This window comes from Ranitomeya variabilis, chromosome 2 (genome assembly GCF_051348905.1).
Source record: "Ranitomeya variabilis isolate aRanVar5 chromosome 2, aRanVar5.hap1, whole genome shotgun sequence".
In the NCBI taxonomy this organism is placed as follows: Eukaryota; Metazoa; Chordata; class Amphibia; order Anura; family Dendrobatidae; genus Ranitomeya; species Ranitomeya variabilis.
In genome coordinates this window covers 945,359,221-945,379,263 of record NC_135233.1, presented here as the reverse complement: position 1 = coordinate 945,379,263, position 20,043 = coordinate 945,359,221, and the positions used below count along the sequence as shown (strand labels likewise).

Below are 20,043 nucleotides of genomic sequence, written 5' to 3'. Positions count from 1 at the left end.
TGTCCGACTCTCTTCCAAGTACCTCACGGCCCTGGTGGGTGTCGCATAAGTGCTCAGTGTACAGCTCAGCATAAATGTGAACAGAGCCTTATTGCAATCTTCGGGATGCAAAATTAACAAATTAATAGTTGGTAAAGAACTGATTTTATTTATTTATGCTGTTTCTTGTGTGGTATAAATGCTTAGACTACTTTATTCATTGGGTCGGTGCGATTACCATCACTTGCTGTCACTATATTCTGAGAGCTACAACTTTATTTGTTATTTTTCCGCTGATCGAACTGTGACTGCTTGCTTTTTAGGGATAAGATATTCAGCAATACAATTTTTATGGACATTCATCTTTTTGATTCCCTTTTTTTTTGCATCTTTTTGTTATAATAGAAAAGCATAGGTTTTTTTTGTTTTTTTAGTGTTCACTGAAAAGGGTTAACTATTGGGTCAGTTTTATAGGCTGGGCTTGATGCTACAATACCAAATATGTGTACTTATTTGATATTTAATTTTATTTTTTTTAATTTATGTATAGGTAGAATGTATTTTTGTTTATTATATTGTGTTTTTTAATTTTTTTGAGCCCACTTTTCAATGAATCTTAAAAAAATGTATGTATGTTGCTTCTGTCACCTCTTACTTGTGCTTATTTATTTATTTATTTTCTGTATTTATTCCTGTATTTTTAATGTTACATTTTGGGTCAGATTGGATGGCTTGCTGAGTGCAGCAATACTTATTAATGCATTTGCTTTGTCATCTTATGTGTACTTGACATGTGGGACACAGCAACTATTCTATGGCCTCTTATTGGCTTGTGTGTGAGCATTCATTGCTGATATTTTTTATTGTCCAGATTTGGCTCTGATTTCAATTTAGATTTGAAAGCTTTTTTTTTTATTTTTATTTTTTCAAACAAGTCATCCTTGTCTCATGCATGATGTCTGTGGATATTGTTTTTCACTTCATGTGATGTAGCTCATTTACCTGTAGACCTTGAGCAAGGGTCTCTGCTGTGAGTTTGGTACTTGAAGCCTCCATAAACACTTATCCTGCCGATTTTTATTAATAGGTCATTAATATTAATGACTGACAGTCTAATGTGTAAGGAGGCTAAATGATGTTTGGGGGAAAATGAGGTGTTGCACACCTGATTTTGGACTGCTGATCCTTTATGTTCTGTAAGAAGTAGCAGAAATGTCTCTACGAGAGCTTCTGCCAGACCACAGGACCGCTCACCAGAGCAAGTGTTCCTGGTACAGAAGAGTCAGGTGATGTGTCTGCAAGGCTAAAAGATTTTTTTTTTTGGTTTGTAAACTTGTTTAACCAACAACTATCAGTGTATGTGGACCTTTAATAACAGATTTATAGCATGTGCTTTTATGATATCAAAGTAGGTGCCTTCTGTATCAGAGCCAATAAGAATATTTACACTTTTAAGTGCATTTACTAGTGACATTGGATACATTTTGTGAATATGCAGTGTGTGTATGCGTGTATATATAGAGAGAGACAATGGGGTACTCGGTACCGGGTCCTTCTCAGTTCTGGGGATGTCACGGTGGCCCGACCCGGTCCGTGGCACTTTGAGGGGCGTCCAATTAAAGGTGTAGTTTATAGATGTTCATGACGCCACCTGTGGTATTTGGTCAGGGTGACCGACGCTGCTTAGGCGTCCGCTGGGGTGATGTTATGGCAGCTAGATGGTATACCTTCCCACAGGTGAAGTGTATCCCCAGTGCTTCCCAGAGTGTAGATGATGATGGTGCAAGGCGCGGTGAATAACGAGGACACAAGGTTGCGGTCTCTTTACCTTTTACTGAAGGCTTCAGTGTCCACAGTCCTGGGCACCGGATCACGGGGTAGGCAGAGTCTGGTTGGTCTGAAGACAAATCCAGAGTCTCCTTATTCAGGTGGAATGCAATAGCCTTCCTATGCGCACAGCAACACAGTAGGTCCTCACTTGCTTAAGCTCTAATGAAGTTCTCACTGTTATTACTCTTCTCTCTCTGTTCCCCGTGGTCGGATAGAACAAAACCCGTATGACTGATGTTGTTTATAGGGACCCTAGAGACGCCCTGACCCCCACAAGTTGCCACCTGTCTTCTTAGGTATTTTAGGTCGGGCAGCCAACTTGGAATTGACTGTCCTGCCAGTCTCTGAAGCAATGGCGTAGAGCACTTTTCTCCATCGGTATTCTGGCTACTGGAACACGCACCAGAAGGATGCAGCGCCTCACGTCTACTATCCTCTCTGGTATCCACTTGTTGCTATGCCTTTGTTTCTCACTCACTAGAACACGCTTCCTTTCAATGTCTTTCTTAGGATGCTGCTGCATGGGGTGCAGGTGCAGCTCCGTGTACCCTCGTCCGAAGTCTGGATCTGGAGATCACTCCAGACAGCCCGGCCTGGAGACCTTTCTCTCTGTCTCCAGCCAGGAACCCTCTAACTAACTTTCCCTCCAACTACCAGTTTTACCTAACTGTGAGGAGTGGCCTAATAGATAGAACCTTTGCTCCCCCTGGTGGCTGGAGTGTGAAGTGTGTGGTGTGTTTGTGATACCTGGACAGGAGATCTCCTTTATTGTCTCCAGATGTAATATTGCTCCCCCTGGTGGGAGAACAACATTACTGCAGCAACCAGGACTCTGGGGCACTGCATATATATATATCTCTATCTCTATCTATATCTCTCTGTCTCAGAGACAACATTATTCTAATTTTGGTTATAAACATTACCACAGTGAATTTTAAACAAAACCGTTCAGATGCAGTTGAAGTTCAGCCTTTCTGCTTTCATTTGAGGGTATCCACATTAAAATTGGATGAAGGGTTTAGGAGTTTCAGCTCCTTAACCTGTGCCACCCTGTTTTTAAAGGGACCTAAAGTAATTGGACAATTGACTCCAAGGCCATTTCATGGACAGGTGTGGGCAATCCCTTCGTTATGTCATTCTCAATTAAGCAGATAAAAGTCCTGGAGTTGGTTCGAAGTGTGGTGCTTTCATTTGGAAGTTTTGCTGTGAAGTAAACATGCACTCAAAGGAGCTCTCCATGCAGGTAACACAAGCCATCCTTAAGCTGCGAAAACAGAAAAAACCCATCCGAGAAATTGCTACAATATTAGGAGTGGCAAAATCTACAGTTTAGTGCTTTCCTTCTTTCTTAGGATATACCAGTGAACTCATCAATGCAAAAAGACCTGGGCGCCCACGGAAGACAACAGTGGTGGATGATCGCAGAATAAAGTTCTGGAAGAACATTCTTTGGACAGATGGAACCAAGATCAACCTCTACCAGAATTATGGAAAGAGAAAAGTATGGCGAAGGCGTGGTACAGCTCATGATCCAAAGCATATCACATCATCTGTAAAACCCGGCGGAGGCAGTGTGATGGCTTGGGCATGCATGGCTGCCAGTGGCACTGGGTCACTAGTGTTTATTGATAATGTGACACAGGACAGAAGCAGTGAATGAATTCTGAGGTATTCAGAGCCGCCATACTGTGTGCTCAGATTCAGCCAAATGCAGCAAAACTGATTTGTCGTCGCTTCATACTACAGACGGACAATGACCCAAAACATAAAGCCAAAGCAACCCAGGAGTTTATTAAAGCAAAGAAGTGGAATATTCTTGAATGGCCAAGTCAGTCACCTGATCTCAACCCAATTGAGCATGCATTTCACTTGTTAAAGACTAAACTTCAGACAGAAAGGCCCACAAACAAACAGCAACTGAAAAATACCGCAGTGAAGGCCTGGCAGAGCATCAAAAAGGAGGAAACACAGCGTCTGGTGATGTCCATGGGTTCAAGACTTCAGGCAGTCATTGCCAACAAAGGGTTTTCAACAAAGTACTAGAAATGAACATTTTATCTAAATTTTTGAATCTGTTCAATTACTTTTGGTCCCTTTAAAAACAGGGTGGCACATGTTAAGGAGCTGAAACTCCTAAACCCTTCATCCAATTTTAATGTGGATACCCTCAAATGAAAGCTGAAAGTCTGAACTTCAACTGCATCTGAATTGTTTTGTTTAAAATTCATTGTGGTAATGTCTATAACCAAAATTAGAAAAATGTTGTCTCTGTCCAAATATATATGGACCTAACTGTATATCTCTAACGAAGGCAAATATCTCATTTGTCATAATTATGACTTGATTCATATTCAGATGGACGTGATTTTTCACGTCTGAAAAACTTGTCCTAGTATCGGTGTTTAATCATAATTTCATGTAATTTGTACATTAATTTTTATATAAATTGCAAAGCTTCTCCTATACATTATGATGGACTGTAATGTGTAAATCTTCCTTCTGTGAAAAACACTGAGCACACATTTGAAACACTAATGTCTGAACAAGAATTTATCCTGTGTTTTGTTTTGTTTTGTTTTTTGAAATAAGAACTCCCATTAATTATCCCCTTAACCCCTTTCCAACATTGGGCGTAATAGTACGCCCACTTTGGAATTCCTCCCTTTGATGTGGGCTCCCCCACTGAGCCCACATCTTTCCCGGCACATGTCGGCTGTTTTGGAATCATGATCAACATGCTAACTAGTTAAACTTAACTTGCGGTTTCCGGAAGCGTGCCAGAAATCCTACCCATCAGTGACACCCCCCCCCCACGGCAAGTAATCGTTGGTCACTGATGGGTCGGCAAGACAACCAGAGGTCTCCTGTAGTGTAGATCTCTATGGTTGTCATAGCCAGATTGCTATGAGCACTTCCTGGTGGTCGGCACTCATAGCAAGTGAACATTTCTGCTCTCACACAGGCGATCTGATCATTGCGTGTATGTAGCAGAGCCGATCAAAGTACTGCAACTTTTAGTCTTTCATGGAGACTATTGAAACATGCAAAATAAAAAGTTGTAAAAATTTAAAAATAGAAGTTCAAATCACCCCACCTGCTCAATTCAAAGTAAAACAATAAAAAGAAATCAAACATACACAGTTGGAATGAGAGAATTTCAAAAAGCCAGAATTACATTTTTTTTTTTTTTTCAGCGATCTGTCACTGTAATGTGATGTCCCCCGGGACAATGTGATAGTGTAAAAAAAAAAAAATAAATAAGAAAAAATATATATTGTTCCCACAAATAGATTTCTTGATCTAAATAAATGTACACATATTTAGTATCGCTGCGTCCATACCGACCTGACCTATAAAACTGTCCCACTAGTTAACCCCTTCAGTGAACACCGTAAAAAAATAAATAAAAGGAGGCAAAAAACGTTTTATCATACCATCGAACAAAAAGTGAAATAAGGCTACTTTCACACTAGCGTCGGGAACAACCCGTCGCTGTGCGTCGGGCCGATGTTCCCGACGCTAGCGTGGTCTCCGCCGCACAACGGGGGCAGCGGATGCATTTTTCCCACGCATCCGCTGCCCCATTGTGAGGTGCGGGGAAGTGCGGGGAGGTGGGGGCGGAGTTCCGGCCGCGCATGCGCGGTCGGAAAAAGCGGACCGTCGGGAGCAAAAAACGTTACATGTAACGTTTTTTTCTCCCGACGGTCCGCTACCACACGCCCAAGCGTCGCAAAACGGACGCGACGTTTGGCAATGCGTCGCAAATGCGTCACTAATGTTAGTCTATGACGAAAAAACGTATCCAGCAAGAACTTTTGCTGGATGCGTATTTTCAGCAAAACGACGCATTTGCGACGTATTGCAGTTAACGCTAGTGTGAAAGTAGCCTAACACGCGATCAAAAAGACGGATATAAATAACCATGGTACCACTGAAAATGTCATCTTGTCCTGCAAAAAATGAGCCACCATGCAGCATCATGAGCGAAAAAATAAAAGTTATAGTCCTCAGAATAAAGCGATGCAAAAAATATTTTTTCTATAAAATAGTTTTTATCATCTAAAAGCAACAAACCATAAAAAAAATAAATGAGGTATCGCTGTAATCGTACTGACCCGAAGAATAAAACTGCTTTATCAATTGTAGCAAACATGGAACGGTATAAACGCCCCCCCCCCCCCAAAAAAAAAAAGTCTTTAACATGCATGGTGCATATAAAGTATACAAGTAAAATTTACATAAACAATTGAAACAAATGCCATTAAAGAGAACCTGGCACCATGAAAATGCAATGGAATCTGCAGACACCATGTTATAGAGCAGGGAGGGCTGAGTAAAAGGATATATAGTTTAGTGAGAGAATATTTTAATATGGCGTGTACTTTAATAATTTAATTCTCTGCTCTTTGTGGTATTCTCAGTCCAATCAGTGACTGACGGCTTTCTTTGTATTTGCCCTGTGTTCTTAACTTATTTCTATATGATAATTAAAGATATTATTTTAGCAGTTTTGTTTCCTATTACTTCTCTATATTGCACTTACCATAGTAGATTATGTTTATTAGCTTTGTATGTATTCCTACAGAGACGTCAGTAAATCAGTGATAAATGCCCCCAATGGATCTAAAATCCCAGCGCAGAGGATTATAACAGTTTATAGTGAATATTTTCTCACATGATATAAATCTACTGAGCTCCTCCTGCTCTATAACATGGTGCCTGAAGATTGGACTGCATCTTCATCATTACAGGTTTCCTTTCACTATTTAGGGTTATATAAACCGTCTTAAACAGTCAGTTACTTAGATGTACAGGACAAGTGATACATGGGCTCATGCAATCACAGGGAGAACATACAAACGCCTTGCAGATGGTGGGATTTGGAGAAATCCTAAATGAGCCAGCTACAGAAGCAAACTGAAAAAGTTGGCGACTAAATTCCTTAACATTTTCATGCCATTGTCTAGAATGAAGCCAAATATCCTGTTAACTCCAGGAAAAATCTCTAATGGGGAATTGAGCTCGAGTAGACTAAGAGTCCAAATACATTCCATCTGCTGTATATTGCACATATCGCCTGCAGCGGCTACAGTTCCTCTTGTGATGGTGTTTTTATATTACATCTCGCTTATACTTTTTGGATATTTGTATCTCAATCACAGAGTACCTTGGCAGAGATGTTCGGGGTGAAGCATTACATGGATGTTATGATGCTTCTAACCTACGCTGAACACACAGAGCCCATATCTGATGACCACGTTATTGTCACGGACACTGAGTTTAGTGATGTTCCAGTTCGGTTGTATATACCTAAAGGAAAATCCAACACACTGAGAAGAGCAATTATCTACATTCATGGTGGTGGATGGTGCGTAGGAAGTGCAAGTAAGTGATAAAATGTTATACAGCAAACTTCCTGATGTCAACATATATCTTTTTCACAGAAGAAAGCTGACTCCTGACTCTAATTAGCCGATTGCTGTTTACTAAACTCTAAAACAGGACATTTGTATATTGACAATTACTGTATAGTGTTAGTTAAAAAAAAAAAAAAAGCCCCATCTCCTCATTAAATTTTAGAACTCATCATGCGTATGTACAGTAACCATCTTGTTTGCTCAAGCTTTAGTTACAGAGTTATTTTGTGGGAATACTCCTTGCTGCACATTTCCTCCCCCCCTCCATCAAAATGTACCGTAATAAACGCCATGACCAAACCAGACAACAGACTACCCTGTAAAGAGTCAGGTACTATCAGTGGTTGTCACATGGTGGTAAGGATACTGTCATAACAGTAGATGTGGACTCAACTGAAAATATGAAGTGAACAGAATTCTTAATTGTAAATATGTAAGATCACACAAACTATCTAGCAGTCAGAAATGTCTGTAGAGAGAACTCTAAATTAAACAATAAGGATAGCCGAATACGGTATGTTGGCACCATAGCAATCCAAACAGGGGATCTCTCCAGGTAAAACTTGCAGTCACATGATGCAAACTTCTAATTTTAGGAATCCCTCTGGGCAGAGGTGCCCGATGGGACCAATTGGCAATTTCTACAGTACTTTCCTGATCTCCAATATGTTATACTCTCAGCTTAAAAACAATGGAATTAAAGCAAATAATGGTTGCCTTGTGCCAAGTTATATGTGACATGTCGGCCACTAGGTGTTATCTCCTCTTAAAACCATATGCTGTGTGAATATTGAAAATGATACCAAAGTGCTATTTCAGCATGTTGGATTTTTAGCATAATACTGCAGAAAGAAGCCAAACCACTTTGTGTCCGCCTGACAAATTAAATGGTTAATAGCATGGTTCAAGTGCCAGAAGCCAGTTAATTAATGTGCTGACTTTGATAACTCTGCCCCATTATATTACTTGCTTACATAGCATCATCCTATTCTGCAGCAATTTACAGACCTTGCCATCACTGTCCCATTGGGTGTTACAATTAGTATGTCTTTGGGGTATGGGAGGAAACTGGAGGACCCTGAGGAAATGCCCGCAAAAATGGGGAGAACATACAAACCCCTTTCTGATGTATTTAATGGAGTGTGACCATAGGCTCAAATTCCAGAGCCACCATGCTGCTCATTTACAACAGACGTCACATGAACACCTGGAATACTCTAATGCACTGTTCCTCTAACTCCAGTCCTCAAGAGCCACCAACAGATCATGTTTTCAGGATTTTTAGTATTGCACAGGTGATAATTATTTCACCTGTACAATACTAAGAAAATCCTGAAAACAATGGATAGTGGCTCTTGAGGACTAGATGGCAAACACTGCTCTAATGTAAGAGGGAAATTATACAATTTCCTGTCTTAAAAAAAGTGAACACAGCACTCGTAGTATTCATATTTGTATCTAGGTGGTTACTAGGGAAGCCAGTAACATCATTGTCTCAAAGATTCTGTGTACACAGAGGACTTGGAGTCATATAGAGAAAATAGAAGTTGCATCTCCTATGTCTGCCTAAAGATTCCTTGGTTGGCGACAGTGATCCCATGGGCTGTTACTAGAGAAAAGCAAATAATTTCAAAATATTTGCCAGCTTCACTGAGAACTTTTACTAAAAGTTTGAATCTACATATTGCTAAACCTCTAACAGCCCAAAAATGTGTATAGAACTGTGAGGTCTCCTCGGACTGTATGAACATTTTTAACTCTAACATAAACCCAAAATTGGGACAGAGGGGTTTAATGCTGCTCTGCTTTTTTGCAAGGCATTAAAAACAAACAAAAAAATCATGTTCTGCACATTAATATCATGGATCAACCCATTCACAATCACACGGACATGGGTGTGCCATGCGGGGGGTGTAAGTAACAAAGTAACATAGTTTTTAAGTTTGGAGGCAGACTTGAGTCCATCTAGTTAAACCCATAGCCTAACCTAACATGCCCCAACATGTTGATACAGAGGAAGACAAAAAACCCATGTGGCAGACAGTAAGCTCCACATTGACGATAAATTCCTTCTTGACTTCACATACGGCAATCAGTTCCCTGGATCAACGCCCTATCAAGGAAACTAGTGTATATAACCTGTAACATTATACTTTTCAAGAAAGGCATCCAGTTCCTTCTTAAATTTTAGTAGGGAATCACTCATTACAACATCATATGGCAGAGAGTCCCATAGTCTCACTGCTCTTACAGTAAAGAATCCGCGTCTGTTATTATGCTTAAAACTTCTTTCCTCCAGATGTAGAGGATGCCCCCCTGTCCCCATCTCAGGTCTACAAGTAAAAAGATTGTTAGAAAGGTCTTTGTACTGTCCCCTCATGCCAGTCCTGTGGTACAGACCCTGTTATTTAATCTTTATTTTTTAATCTTTAATGATCTATCTATGACTGTATGTAATTCCTTAAATTCTAGCACATTAATATCATGGATCAACCCATTCACAATCACACTGACACAGGTGTGCCATCCGGGTGCTGTAAGTGCATTTCACAGACCCAATGACTTTTTTCCCTTGTCATTCATGCTCCCACAAAAAACGTGGAGATGTGAATAGCACCATAGATATAAATAATTAATGAGTGAATGTGCTCAGTGATACTTTGATTTATCAGTCGTCCATGACAGCACCATGGAGAGAGGGGATCCGCCCTCCAGGAATGCTGGCTTCTGCTGCAGATGCCGCTTGTTGTGAATTTGCTTTTTGGCTCCCTCTAGTGGTTACTAGTGATTTGACTCTGGGTATGTCAGTCATCCCTTGTATGCTCACCTGGGCCGTTAGTTCAGGGGTGTTGCTATATAAGCTCCCTGGACCTTCAGTTCAATGCCTGGCAACGTTGTAATCAGAGCTAATCTGCTGTGCTCTTGTCTACTGATCCTGGTTCCTGCTAGATTAAGCTAAGTCTGCTTTCTTGCTTTTTGCTATTTGTTTTTGTTTGCATTTTTGTCCAGCTTGTACATAATCTGTATCCTAACCTTGCTGGAAGCTCTAGGGAGGCTGGAGTTCTCCCCCCGGGCCGTTAGACGGTTCGGGGGTTCTTGAATTTCCAGTGTGGAATTTTGATAGGGTTTTTGTTAACCATATAAGTTATCTTACTACATTCTGCTATTAGTAAGTGGGCCTCTCTTTGCTAAACCTAGTTCATCTCTGTGTTTGTCATTTCCTCTTACCTCACCGTTATTATTTGTGGGGGGCTTGTATCCTACTTTTGGGGGTCTATTATCTGGAGGCAAGAGAGGTCTTTGTTTTCCTCTTCTAGGGGTAGTTAGTCCTCCGGCTGGCGCGAGACATCTAGCGACCAACGTAGGCATGTTCCCCGGCTACTTCTAGTGTTGGCGTTAGGAGTAGATATATGGTCAACCCAGTTACCACTGCCCTATGAGCTGGATTTTTGTACTTCGCAGACTTACTTGTTCCTCTGAGACCCTCGCCATTGGGGTCATAACAGTTTGCCAGGCCAGTATTAAATGTTAAATGCATTGCAGAAGCGGGATTATAAGAAAGAAAATTCTGAGTTTTTTTTTTCTTTTTCTCATTTTTTTTTTTCTTTTCCCCTTTACCTCTGAGTGGCTTGTGTTTGCTGCAGACATGAATGTCCAGACCTTGATTACAGGTGTGGACCAGCTTACTGCTCGTGTGCAGGGCATACAAGATTATGTTATCAGAAATCCTATGTCAGAACCTAAGATACCGATTCCTGAACTGTTTTCCGGAGACCGATTTAAATTTAGAAATTTCAGGAATAATTGTAAATTGTTTTTGTTCCTGAGACCCTGTTCATCTGGAGACTCCGCTCAGCAAGTGAAAATTGTTATTTCTTTTTTACGGGGCGACCCTCAGGATTGGGCCTTCTCGCTGGCGCCAGGAGATCCGGCATTGGCTGATATTGATGCGTTTTTTCTGGCGCTCGGTTTGCTTTATGAGGAACCCAATCTTGAGATTCAGGCAGAAAAAGCCTTGCTGGCTATGTCTCAGGGCCAGGACGAGGCTGAAGTGTATTGCCAAAAATTTCGGAAATGGTCCGTGCTGACCCAGTGGAACGAGTGTGCGTTGGCTGCAAATTTCAGAAATGGCCTTTCTGAAGCCATTAAGAATGTGATGGTGGGTTTTCCCATTCCCACAGGTCTGAATGATTCCATGGCCCTGGCTATTCAAATCGACCGGCAGTTGCGGGAGCAAAACCGCAAATTCCCTCATGGTGTTGTCTGAACAGGCACCTGATTTAATGCAATGTGATAGAATCCTGACTAGAAATGAGCGGAAAATTCATAGACGCCAGAATGGCTTGTGTTACTACTGTGGTGATTCTACACATGTTATCTCAGCATGCCCTAAACGTCTTACTAGGGTTGTTAGTCCTGTCGCCATTGGTAATTTGCAACCTAAATTTATTCTATCTGTAACTTTGATTTGCTCACTGTCATCATATCCTGTCATGGCGTTTGTAGACTCAGGTGCTGCCCTGAGTCTGATGGATCTGTCATTTGCCAAGCGCTGCGGTTTTGTTCTGGAGCCATTAGAAAATCCTATCCCTCTTAGGGGTATTGATGCTACGCCTTTGGCAAAAAATAAACCGCAGTTTTGGACACAGGTTACCATGTGCATGACTCCCGAACATCGGGAGGTAATACGTTTTCTTGTTCTGCATAAGATGCATGATTTGGTTGTTTTGGGTTTGCCATGGTTACAGACCCATAATCCAGTCTTGGACTGGAAGGCAATGTCGGTGTCAAGTTGGGGCTGCCATGGAATTCATGGAGATTCCCTGCCCTTGTCTATTGCTTCTTCTACGCCTTCAGAAGTTCCGGCGTATTTGTCTGATTATCAGGATGTCTTCAGCGAGTCTAAGTCCAGTGCACTGCCTCCTCATAGGGAATGTGACTGTGCAATAGATTTGATTCCTGGCAGTAAGTTTCCTAAGGGGAGACTGTTTAATTTGTCGGTACCTGAACATACCGCGATGCGTTCATATATCAAGGAGTCTCTTGAGAAGGGGCATATCCGTCCTTCTTCTTCCCCTCTTGGTGCGGGATTCTTTTTTGTGGCCAAAAAGGACGGATCTTTGAGGCCTTGTATTGACTATCGGCTTTTAAACAAGATCATTGTCAAATTTCAGTATCCTTTGCCGCTGTTGTCAGACTTGTTTGCCCGGATTAAAGGTGCCAAGTGGTTCACCAAGATAGACCTTCGTGGTGCGTACAACCTTGTGCGCATTAAGCAAGGCGATGAATGGAAAACCGCATTCAATACGCCCGAAGGTCATTTTGAGTACTTGGTGATGCCATTTGGGCTCTCTAATGCACCTTCAGTTTTTCAGTCCTTCATGCATGACATTTTCCGGAAGTATCTGGATAAATTTTTGATTGTTTATCTGGATGATATTCTGTTTTTTTCTGATGATTGGGACTCGCATGTGGAGCAGGTCAGGATGGTTTTTAAGATTTTGCGTGAAAATTCTTTGTTTGTTAAAGGCTCAAAGTGTCTCTTTGGTGTACAGAGGGTTCCCTTTTTGGGGTTCATTTTTTCCCCTTCTGCTGTGGAGATGGACCCAGTCAAGGTCCGAGCTATTCATGATTGGACTCAACCCTCGTCAGTTAAGAGTCTTCAGAAGTTCTTGGGTTTTGCTAACTTCTACCGTCGTTTTATCGCAAATTTTTCTAGCGTTGTTAAACCATTGACGGATATGACCAAGAAAGGCTCTGATGTAGCTAACTGGGCTCCTGCTGCCGTGGAGGCTTTCCAGGAGTTGAAACGCCGGTTTACTTCGGCGCCTGTTTTGTGCCAACCTGACACCTCACTTCCCTTTCAGGTGGAGGTGGATGCTTCGGAGATTGGGGCAGGGGCCGTTTTGTCGCAGAGAGGCCCTGGTTGCTCTACTATGAGACCTTGTGCCTTTTTCTCCAGGAAGTTTTCGCCGGCAGAGCGAAATTATGATGTGGGCAATCGGGAGTTGTTGGCCATGAAGTGGGCATTTGAGGAGTGGCGTCATTGGCTCGAGGGTGCTAAGCATCGTGTGGTGGTCTTGACTGATCACAAAAATCTGATGTATCTCGAGTCTGCTAAACGCCTGAATCCTAAACAGGCCCGCTGGTCATTGTTTTTCTCCCGTTTTGACTTTGTGGTCTCGTATTTACCGGGTTCTAAGAATGTGAAGGCCGATGCTCTGTCTAGGAGCTTTGTGCCTGATGCTCCTGGAGTCGCTGAACCTGTGGGTATTCTTAAGGAAGGAGTTATCTTGTCAGCTATTTCTCCTGATCTGCGGCGTGTGTTGCAGAGATTTCAGGCTGGTAGGCCTGACTCTTGTCCATCTGACAGATTGTTTGTGCCTGCTAAATGGACCAGCAGAGTCATTTCCGAGGTTCATTCCTCAGTGTTGGCAGGGCACCCGGGAATTTTTGGCACCAGAGATCTGGTGGCCAGGTCCTTTTGGTGGCCTTCCTTGTCAAGGGATGTGCGGTCATTTGTGCAGTCCTGTGGAACTTGTGCTCGAGCTAAGCCTTGCTGTTCTCGTGCCAGCGGGTTGCTCTTGCCCTTGCCTGTCCCGAAGAGACCTTGGACATACATCTCTATGGATTTCATTTCTGATCTTCCGGTGTCTCAGGGCATGTCTGTCATCTGGGTGATATGTGATCGTTTCTCCAAGATGGTCCATTTGGTTCCTTTACCTAAGCTGCCCTCCTCTTCTGATCTGGTTCCTGTGTTCTTCCAGAACGTGGTTCGTTTGCACGGCATTCCTGAGAATATTGTGTCGGACAGAGGATCCCAGTTTGTTTCCAGGTTCTGGCGATCCTTTTGTGGTAGGATGGGCATTGATTTGTCGTTTTCGTCCGCTTTTCATCCCCAGACTAACGGACAAACGGAGCGAACTAATCAGACTCTGGAGGCTTATTTGAGGTGTTTTGTCTCTTCTGATCAGGATGATTGGGTGACCTTCTTGCCATTGGCTGAATTTGCCCTTAATAATCGGGCTAGTTCCGCCACCTTGGTTTCGCCATTTTTCTGCAACTCTGGTTTCCATCCTCGTTTTTCCTCGGGACATGTGGAGCCTTCTGACTGTCCTGGGGTGGATTCTGTGGTGGATAGGTTGCAGTGGATCTGGAGTCATGTGGTGGACAACTTGAAGTTGTCACAGGAGAAGGCTCAGCATTTTGCCAACCGCCGCCGCGGTGTGGGTCCCCGACTTCGCGTTGGGGATTTGGTGTGGCTGTCTTCTCGATTTGTTCCTATGAAGGTCTCCTCTCCCAAATTTAAGCCTCACTTCATTGGTCCTTACAAGATATTGGAAATCCTTAATCCTGTATCCTTTCGCCTGGATCTTCCGGTGTCGTTTGCCATTCACAACGTATTTCATAGGTCCTTGTTGCGGCGGTACGTTGTGCCTGTGGTCCCTTCTGCGGAGCCTCCTGCTCCGGTGTTGGTTGAGGGCGAGTTGGAGTACGTGGTGGAGAAGATCTTGGATTCTCGTCTCTCCAGGCGGAGGCTTCAGTACCTGGTTAAGTGGAAGGGCTATGGTCAGGAGGATAATTCCTGGGTGGTCGCCTCTGATGTGCATGCGGCCGATTTGGTTCGTGCCTTTCACGCCGCTCATCCTGATCGCCCTGGTGGTCTTGGTGAGGGTTCGGTGACCCCTCACTAAGGGGGGGGTACTGTTGTGAATTTGCTTTTTGGCTCCCTCTAGTGGTTACTAGTGATTTGACTCTGGGTATATCAGTCATCCCTTGTATGCTCACCTGGGCCGTTAGTTCAGGGGTGTTGCTATATAAGCTCCCTGGACCTTCAGTTCAATGCCTGGCAACGTTGTAATCAGAGCTAATCTGCTGTGCTCTTGTCTACTGATCCTGGTTCCTGCTAGATTAAGCTAAGTCTGCTTTCTTGCTTTTTGCTATTTGTTTTTGTTTGCATTTTTGTCCAGCTTGTACATAATCTGTATCCTAACCTTGCTGGAAGCTCTAGGGAGGCTGGAGTTCTCCCCCCGGGCCGTTAGACGGTTCGGGGGTTCTTGAATTTCCAGTGTGGAATTTTGATAGGGTTTTTGTTGACCATATAAGTTATCTTACTACATTCTGCTATTAGTAAGTGGGCCTCTCTTTGCTAAACCTAGTTCATCTCTGTGTTTGTCATTTCCTCTTACCTCACCGTTATTATTTGTGGGGGGCTTGTATCCTACTTTTGGGGGTCTATTATCTGGAGGCAAGAGAGGTCTTTGTTTTCCTCTTCTAGGGGTAGTTAGTCCTCCGGCTGGCGCGAGACATCTAGCGACCAACGTAGGCATGTTCCCCGGCTACTTCTAGTGTTGGCGTTAGGAGTAGATATATGGTCAACCCAGTTACCACTGCCCTATGAGCTGGATTTTTGTACTTCGCAGACTTACTTGTTCCTCTGAGACCCTCGCCATTGGGGTCATAACAGCCGCTGTGCTGCAGCCAAGTGCAGCGATGGCAGGGGGTGGTCGGAGGCCACACGGGGTCTGGTGGTGACCTACATGGGGGGCGGATCCACTGGCCACACACCTGCTGACAAACTGGATCCGGGGGAAGGGCTATATATAGCCACACAGAATGCTGCAGGGCTGCTGGTGAGCCCATCTGCAGCAATGGATGAGCCAGAAGCTTCAGTCGGTCTACTGGAGCAGGAGCAGGACAGAGTCTCAGAGGTCCCAAGCAAACCCCCAGCCGAAGACCCACGGATGCAGTGATCAGCCCAGTCGCAGGACTTCTTCTAGACTGAAAGATCTGGTTCACTCCCCCAGTAATCCGGTACCTACCACTGCTGCCTGGGTAAGAGATCTTCGCGAACGTACCCTGATGCAGTCTTTTCCTATGTTTTTTCCTTAGGGGAAAAAATGCGCTGGTAAAGTAAAGAATAAGGAGTGCGCACTATGTGGTGCCCTTTGCCAGACGCCTACCCTAAAAGACTGTCAGTCGTGTATGCGACAGACGGTAGGGAGAAAAGGAAATATATGCGTGTACGTATATGTATACGTATGTATATCTATAGTACTAGTTAAATTACATAGGGTTTTTTTCCGCTCCCATAGGTGGCGGAAGAGTCTCCCAATTTTTACTTCAAACCTTAGAGAAATTATAAGGAGATAAGTAAAAGATTCCCTAAAATCCTTGTCCCAAGGAGAGCCTTCCAAGAGAAGGGAGCCTAGCATTTCAGATTCATCTACTGCCCCTAGGAAAGAATGTGATTCTGAAGCCTCCGTCTCCTGCATCCTCTTCAGAAAAGGATTCTAATCGATTCTGCTTCCCGCTAGACCAGATGGACAGGCTGATTAAATCAGTCAGATCCACCATGGGGGTGGCTGACGAAAAACCAGAACTTTCGGCTCAAGACCTAATGTTTGGCGGTCTAGACCCAAGGAAGCGTAAATCATTTCCACTTCATGACAAAGTTCAAAACCTTATCAAGAGAGTGGAAAAAGCCAGAAAAAAAGGGCTCCTTACCACCGGCCTTTAAAGGAGATATCCCTTTGACGACCCCTTGGTGAACACGTGGGATTTGGCTCCAAAATTAGACGCAGCGGTGGCTAAAGCTTCTAAGAAATCCTCTATTCCCTTCGATGATATGGCTTCTTTAAAAGATCCTCTTGATAAGAAGGCTGATTCATTTCTTAAAGGGACTTGGGAGATGTCGGCTGGTGCTCTAAGACCGGCAGTAGCTGCGACATGCACAGCCAGATCAATGATGGTCTGGCTGGACCAACTAGGGTATAAGCTAGAAGATGGAGCCTCTAAGGAATCCATATTAAAATCCCTGCCGAAAATCCAGAATGCCGCTGCTTTTCGCTGCTTTTCTCGCGGATGCGTCCGCAGATTCTGCAAGGATGGCAGCTGGGGATGCAGGATTATCAAATGCGGCACGCAGGGCCCTATGGCTGAAGTGTTGGCCTGGCGACCTTCAGGCCAGCTCCTGTCTTTGCGCTATTCCGTGTGAAGGAGAATACCTGTTTGGTCCAGTTCTAGACGAACTGCTGGAGAAGGCCGGCGATGAGAAAAAGAAATTTCTCAGTCTACCGACCACTTCTTATAGGCGTACCTTCACAGGGAAAAGGTTCTTTCGCAGAAGGTCGGCCAGGGACCAGGGCAGATGGGACGATAAAAAGAAAAAAGGTACTGGATTCATGTTTGGAGGTGGGGGATGTCAGGAGCCATCCCATGAGATCAAAAAGCCACCCCAATGATTAGTCCCCCCGGTGGGAGGTAGACTATCTGCCTTCTACCCAGCCTGGTCCAAAATTTCCAGTAGCAATTGGATTTTGGGATTAATAGCTACGGGTCTATGGCTTAAGTTTTCCTCTATCCCTCATAATTTTTTCAGTTACCCCGCTCAGGTCCTCTCCAGCAGAACAGGTGGCCCTGGAAATGAAAGCTTACGACCTGCTCAGTAAGAAGGTCCTATCAGAGGTTCCGGAAGGAGAATGGGGTAGAGGATTCTACTCTCTGTTCCTAATACGTAAACCAGATGGCTCCTTCAGAACCATTATCAACCTTAGGGCACTAAACAATTTTCTGACCAAACAACAGTTTAAAATGGAGACTGTAAATACCGCAATAAAACTACTGTATAAAAACTGCTTTATGGTGGTGTTGGATTTAAAGGACGCCTATTACCATATCCCCATTTATGCAGGACACCAATGAATCCTGAGTGTAGCAGTCCGGTTAGATGGGGTGGTCAGACATGTCCAGTATAGGGCCCTCCCTTTTGGTATATCGGTCACCCCCGGGTATTTACTAAGGTTATGGCCCACCTACATGAGTCTGACATTCTGGTAATCCACTACCTCGACGATCTCCTTATCATGAGTAAAACAGTGGATCACTGTTTAGAACAATTACATAAAGTAATGTCTGTTAGGCTCTCTCTCGTCCTGCATTCCAGCAGTCCGATGGGCCCAGTATCATACAAGAATACTTCAGGGTGAGGTATTATCACAACAAAAAATGTTGGGGGGTCACCTAGAGAGCCAGCTGACCTTGTCCCAAAACACTAATGTATCCCTTGAATGGTGGCTAGACCAAAATAACCTATCCACGGGGGTCCCCTGGGAATATAACGTAACTCGTATAATCACCTCAGACGCTAGCCCTTCTGGTTGGGGGGCTCACATGGGTGATCAGCTGCAGACGGAAATGTCCTCTAACCTGAAGGAGTTAACGGCAGTGGAGGAGGGAGTTAAAAGACTCCTTGTCTATCTACAGGGCCACCCGTACAGATTTTCTCTGACAATCGGGTCACCGTGGCATATATCAATCATCAAAGTGGAACCCGTTCCAAATCACTAATGAACATGGCAGATCGTCTGTTCCAGCAAGCTGAGCAACACCTTCTCTCATTGACGGCTCTTCATATAAGAGGGGCAGAAAATACTATGGTGGATTACTTAAGCTGCCACACCTTGAGGCAGGGTGAATGGTCTCTAAACGACTCCATCTTCAACCTCATTGTGAAAAGGTGGGGTCAACCAGAGGTAGACCTTTTCACCACAAAGGAAAACAGAAAAGTGAGAGAATTCTGCTCTCTGAACCCCAGAGAAAATCCTCTGTCAGTAGACGCCCTCCTCATGGACTGGAACTTCAGGCTAGCTTACACCTTTTCTCCCCTGTCTCTACTTCCTCTGGTGAGGAAAATCAGGAAGGAGAAGGCCACAGTTATAGTAATTGCCCCCATCTGGCCCAGAAGGACGTGGTTTTCATGTCTCAGGACCATGTCAATGTCCGACCCATGGGTCTTACCAGACATTCCGGATCTCCTATCCCAGGGCCCAGTCTACCATCCCCGGGCGGTTGGCCTTCGTCTGACTGCGTGGATTTTGAGCAGTCGCTGTTAAGAGATAGAGGTTTCTCTCCAGGCCTGATTATTTTTCTGCTCTTCAGCAGAGTGTTAATCACCACAAAAATTTACATCAGGATCTGGAAAAGATTTCTTTAAAACTCAGTGGTAGTAGCTGGTCAATCAACACCAATAGACCAGATTTTGGAGTTCTTGCAAAAGGGGTTGGATATGGGGTTATCCCCAAATACTCTTAAAGTGCAGGTGTCAGCCATAGGGGCCCTCTTTGGCTGCAACATTTCTAAAAGTTACAGGGTCAGCAGATTCATCAAGGCGGCAAAATGGTCTAGGCCAATGTTGATGAATAGAGTCATGCCGTGGGACTTAAACTTAGCCTTCTCGGCCATGACAGAAGCCCCATTTGAGTCAATTTCTTCAGCCTCTATTAAAAATCTGTCACTTAAAGTAGCCTTCCCGGTGGCCCTAACGTCAGATCATAGGATGGGCGACATCCAGGTGTTATCCAGGCTTCCCCCTTACATGCAACTTGGGGATGATAGTGATACTGTCCCCTGATCCAGCATATCTTCCTAAAGTAGTGTCCAGATTCCATAGAACACAGGAGATAGTTCTTCCATCTTTCCTCCCTAATCCTACTAATGATAAGGAAAGGAAACTACACACTTTAGACGTAAGTAGATGTATCCTAGAGTATCTAGCAGTGACTGATCCTTGGAAGATAGATAACGGCCTATTCGTGTCCTATCAGGGTAGCAGGAAAGATCATAGAGTATCAAAATTTACACTAGCTAGGTGGACCAGGGAGGCTATTCCGCTGGCATACATTTCAAAGGGCAAGCTGGTGCCTGAAGGTCTAAGAGCGCATTCCATGAGAGCTATGGCTGCCTCGTGGGCGGAGAGGATAGAGGTGTCGATCGACCAAATATGTAAGGCTGCTACTTGGTCTTCTCCAAACACTTT

General features: G+C 43.9%; 1 protein-coding gene across 1 annotated transcript in view; it reads left to right on the top strand.

Annotated features, from left to right (window-relative positions):
• The window catches only part of LOC143808262 (arylacetamide deacetylase-like), a 205,103-nt gene that overhangs the window by 103,581 nt on the left and 81,479 nt on the right, over window positions 1-20,043 (top strand). Inside the window, exon 2 of the mRNA XM_077290750.1 lies at window positions 6,972-7,194. Coding sequence (XP_077146865.1) covers window positions 6,972-7,194 — 223 coding nt within the window. The remainder of the gene's footprint in view (window positions 1-6,971; window positions 7,195-20,043) is intronic.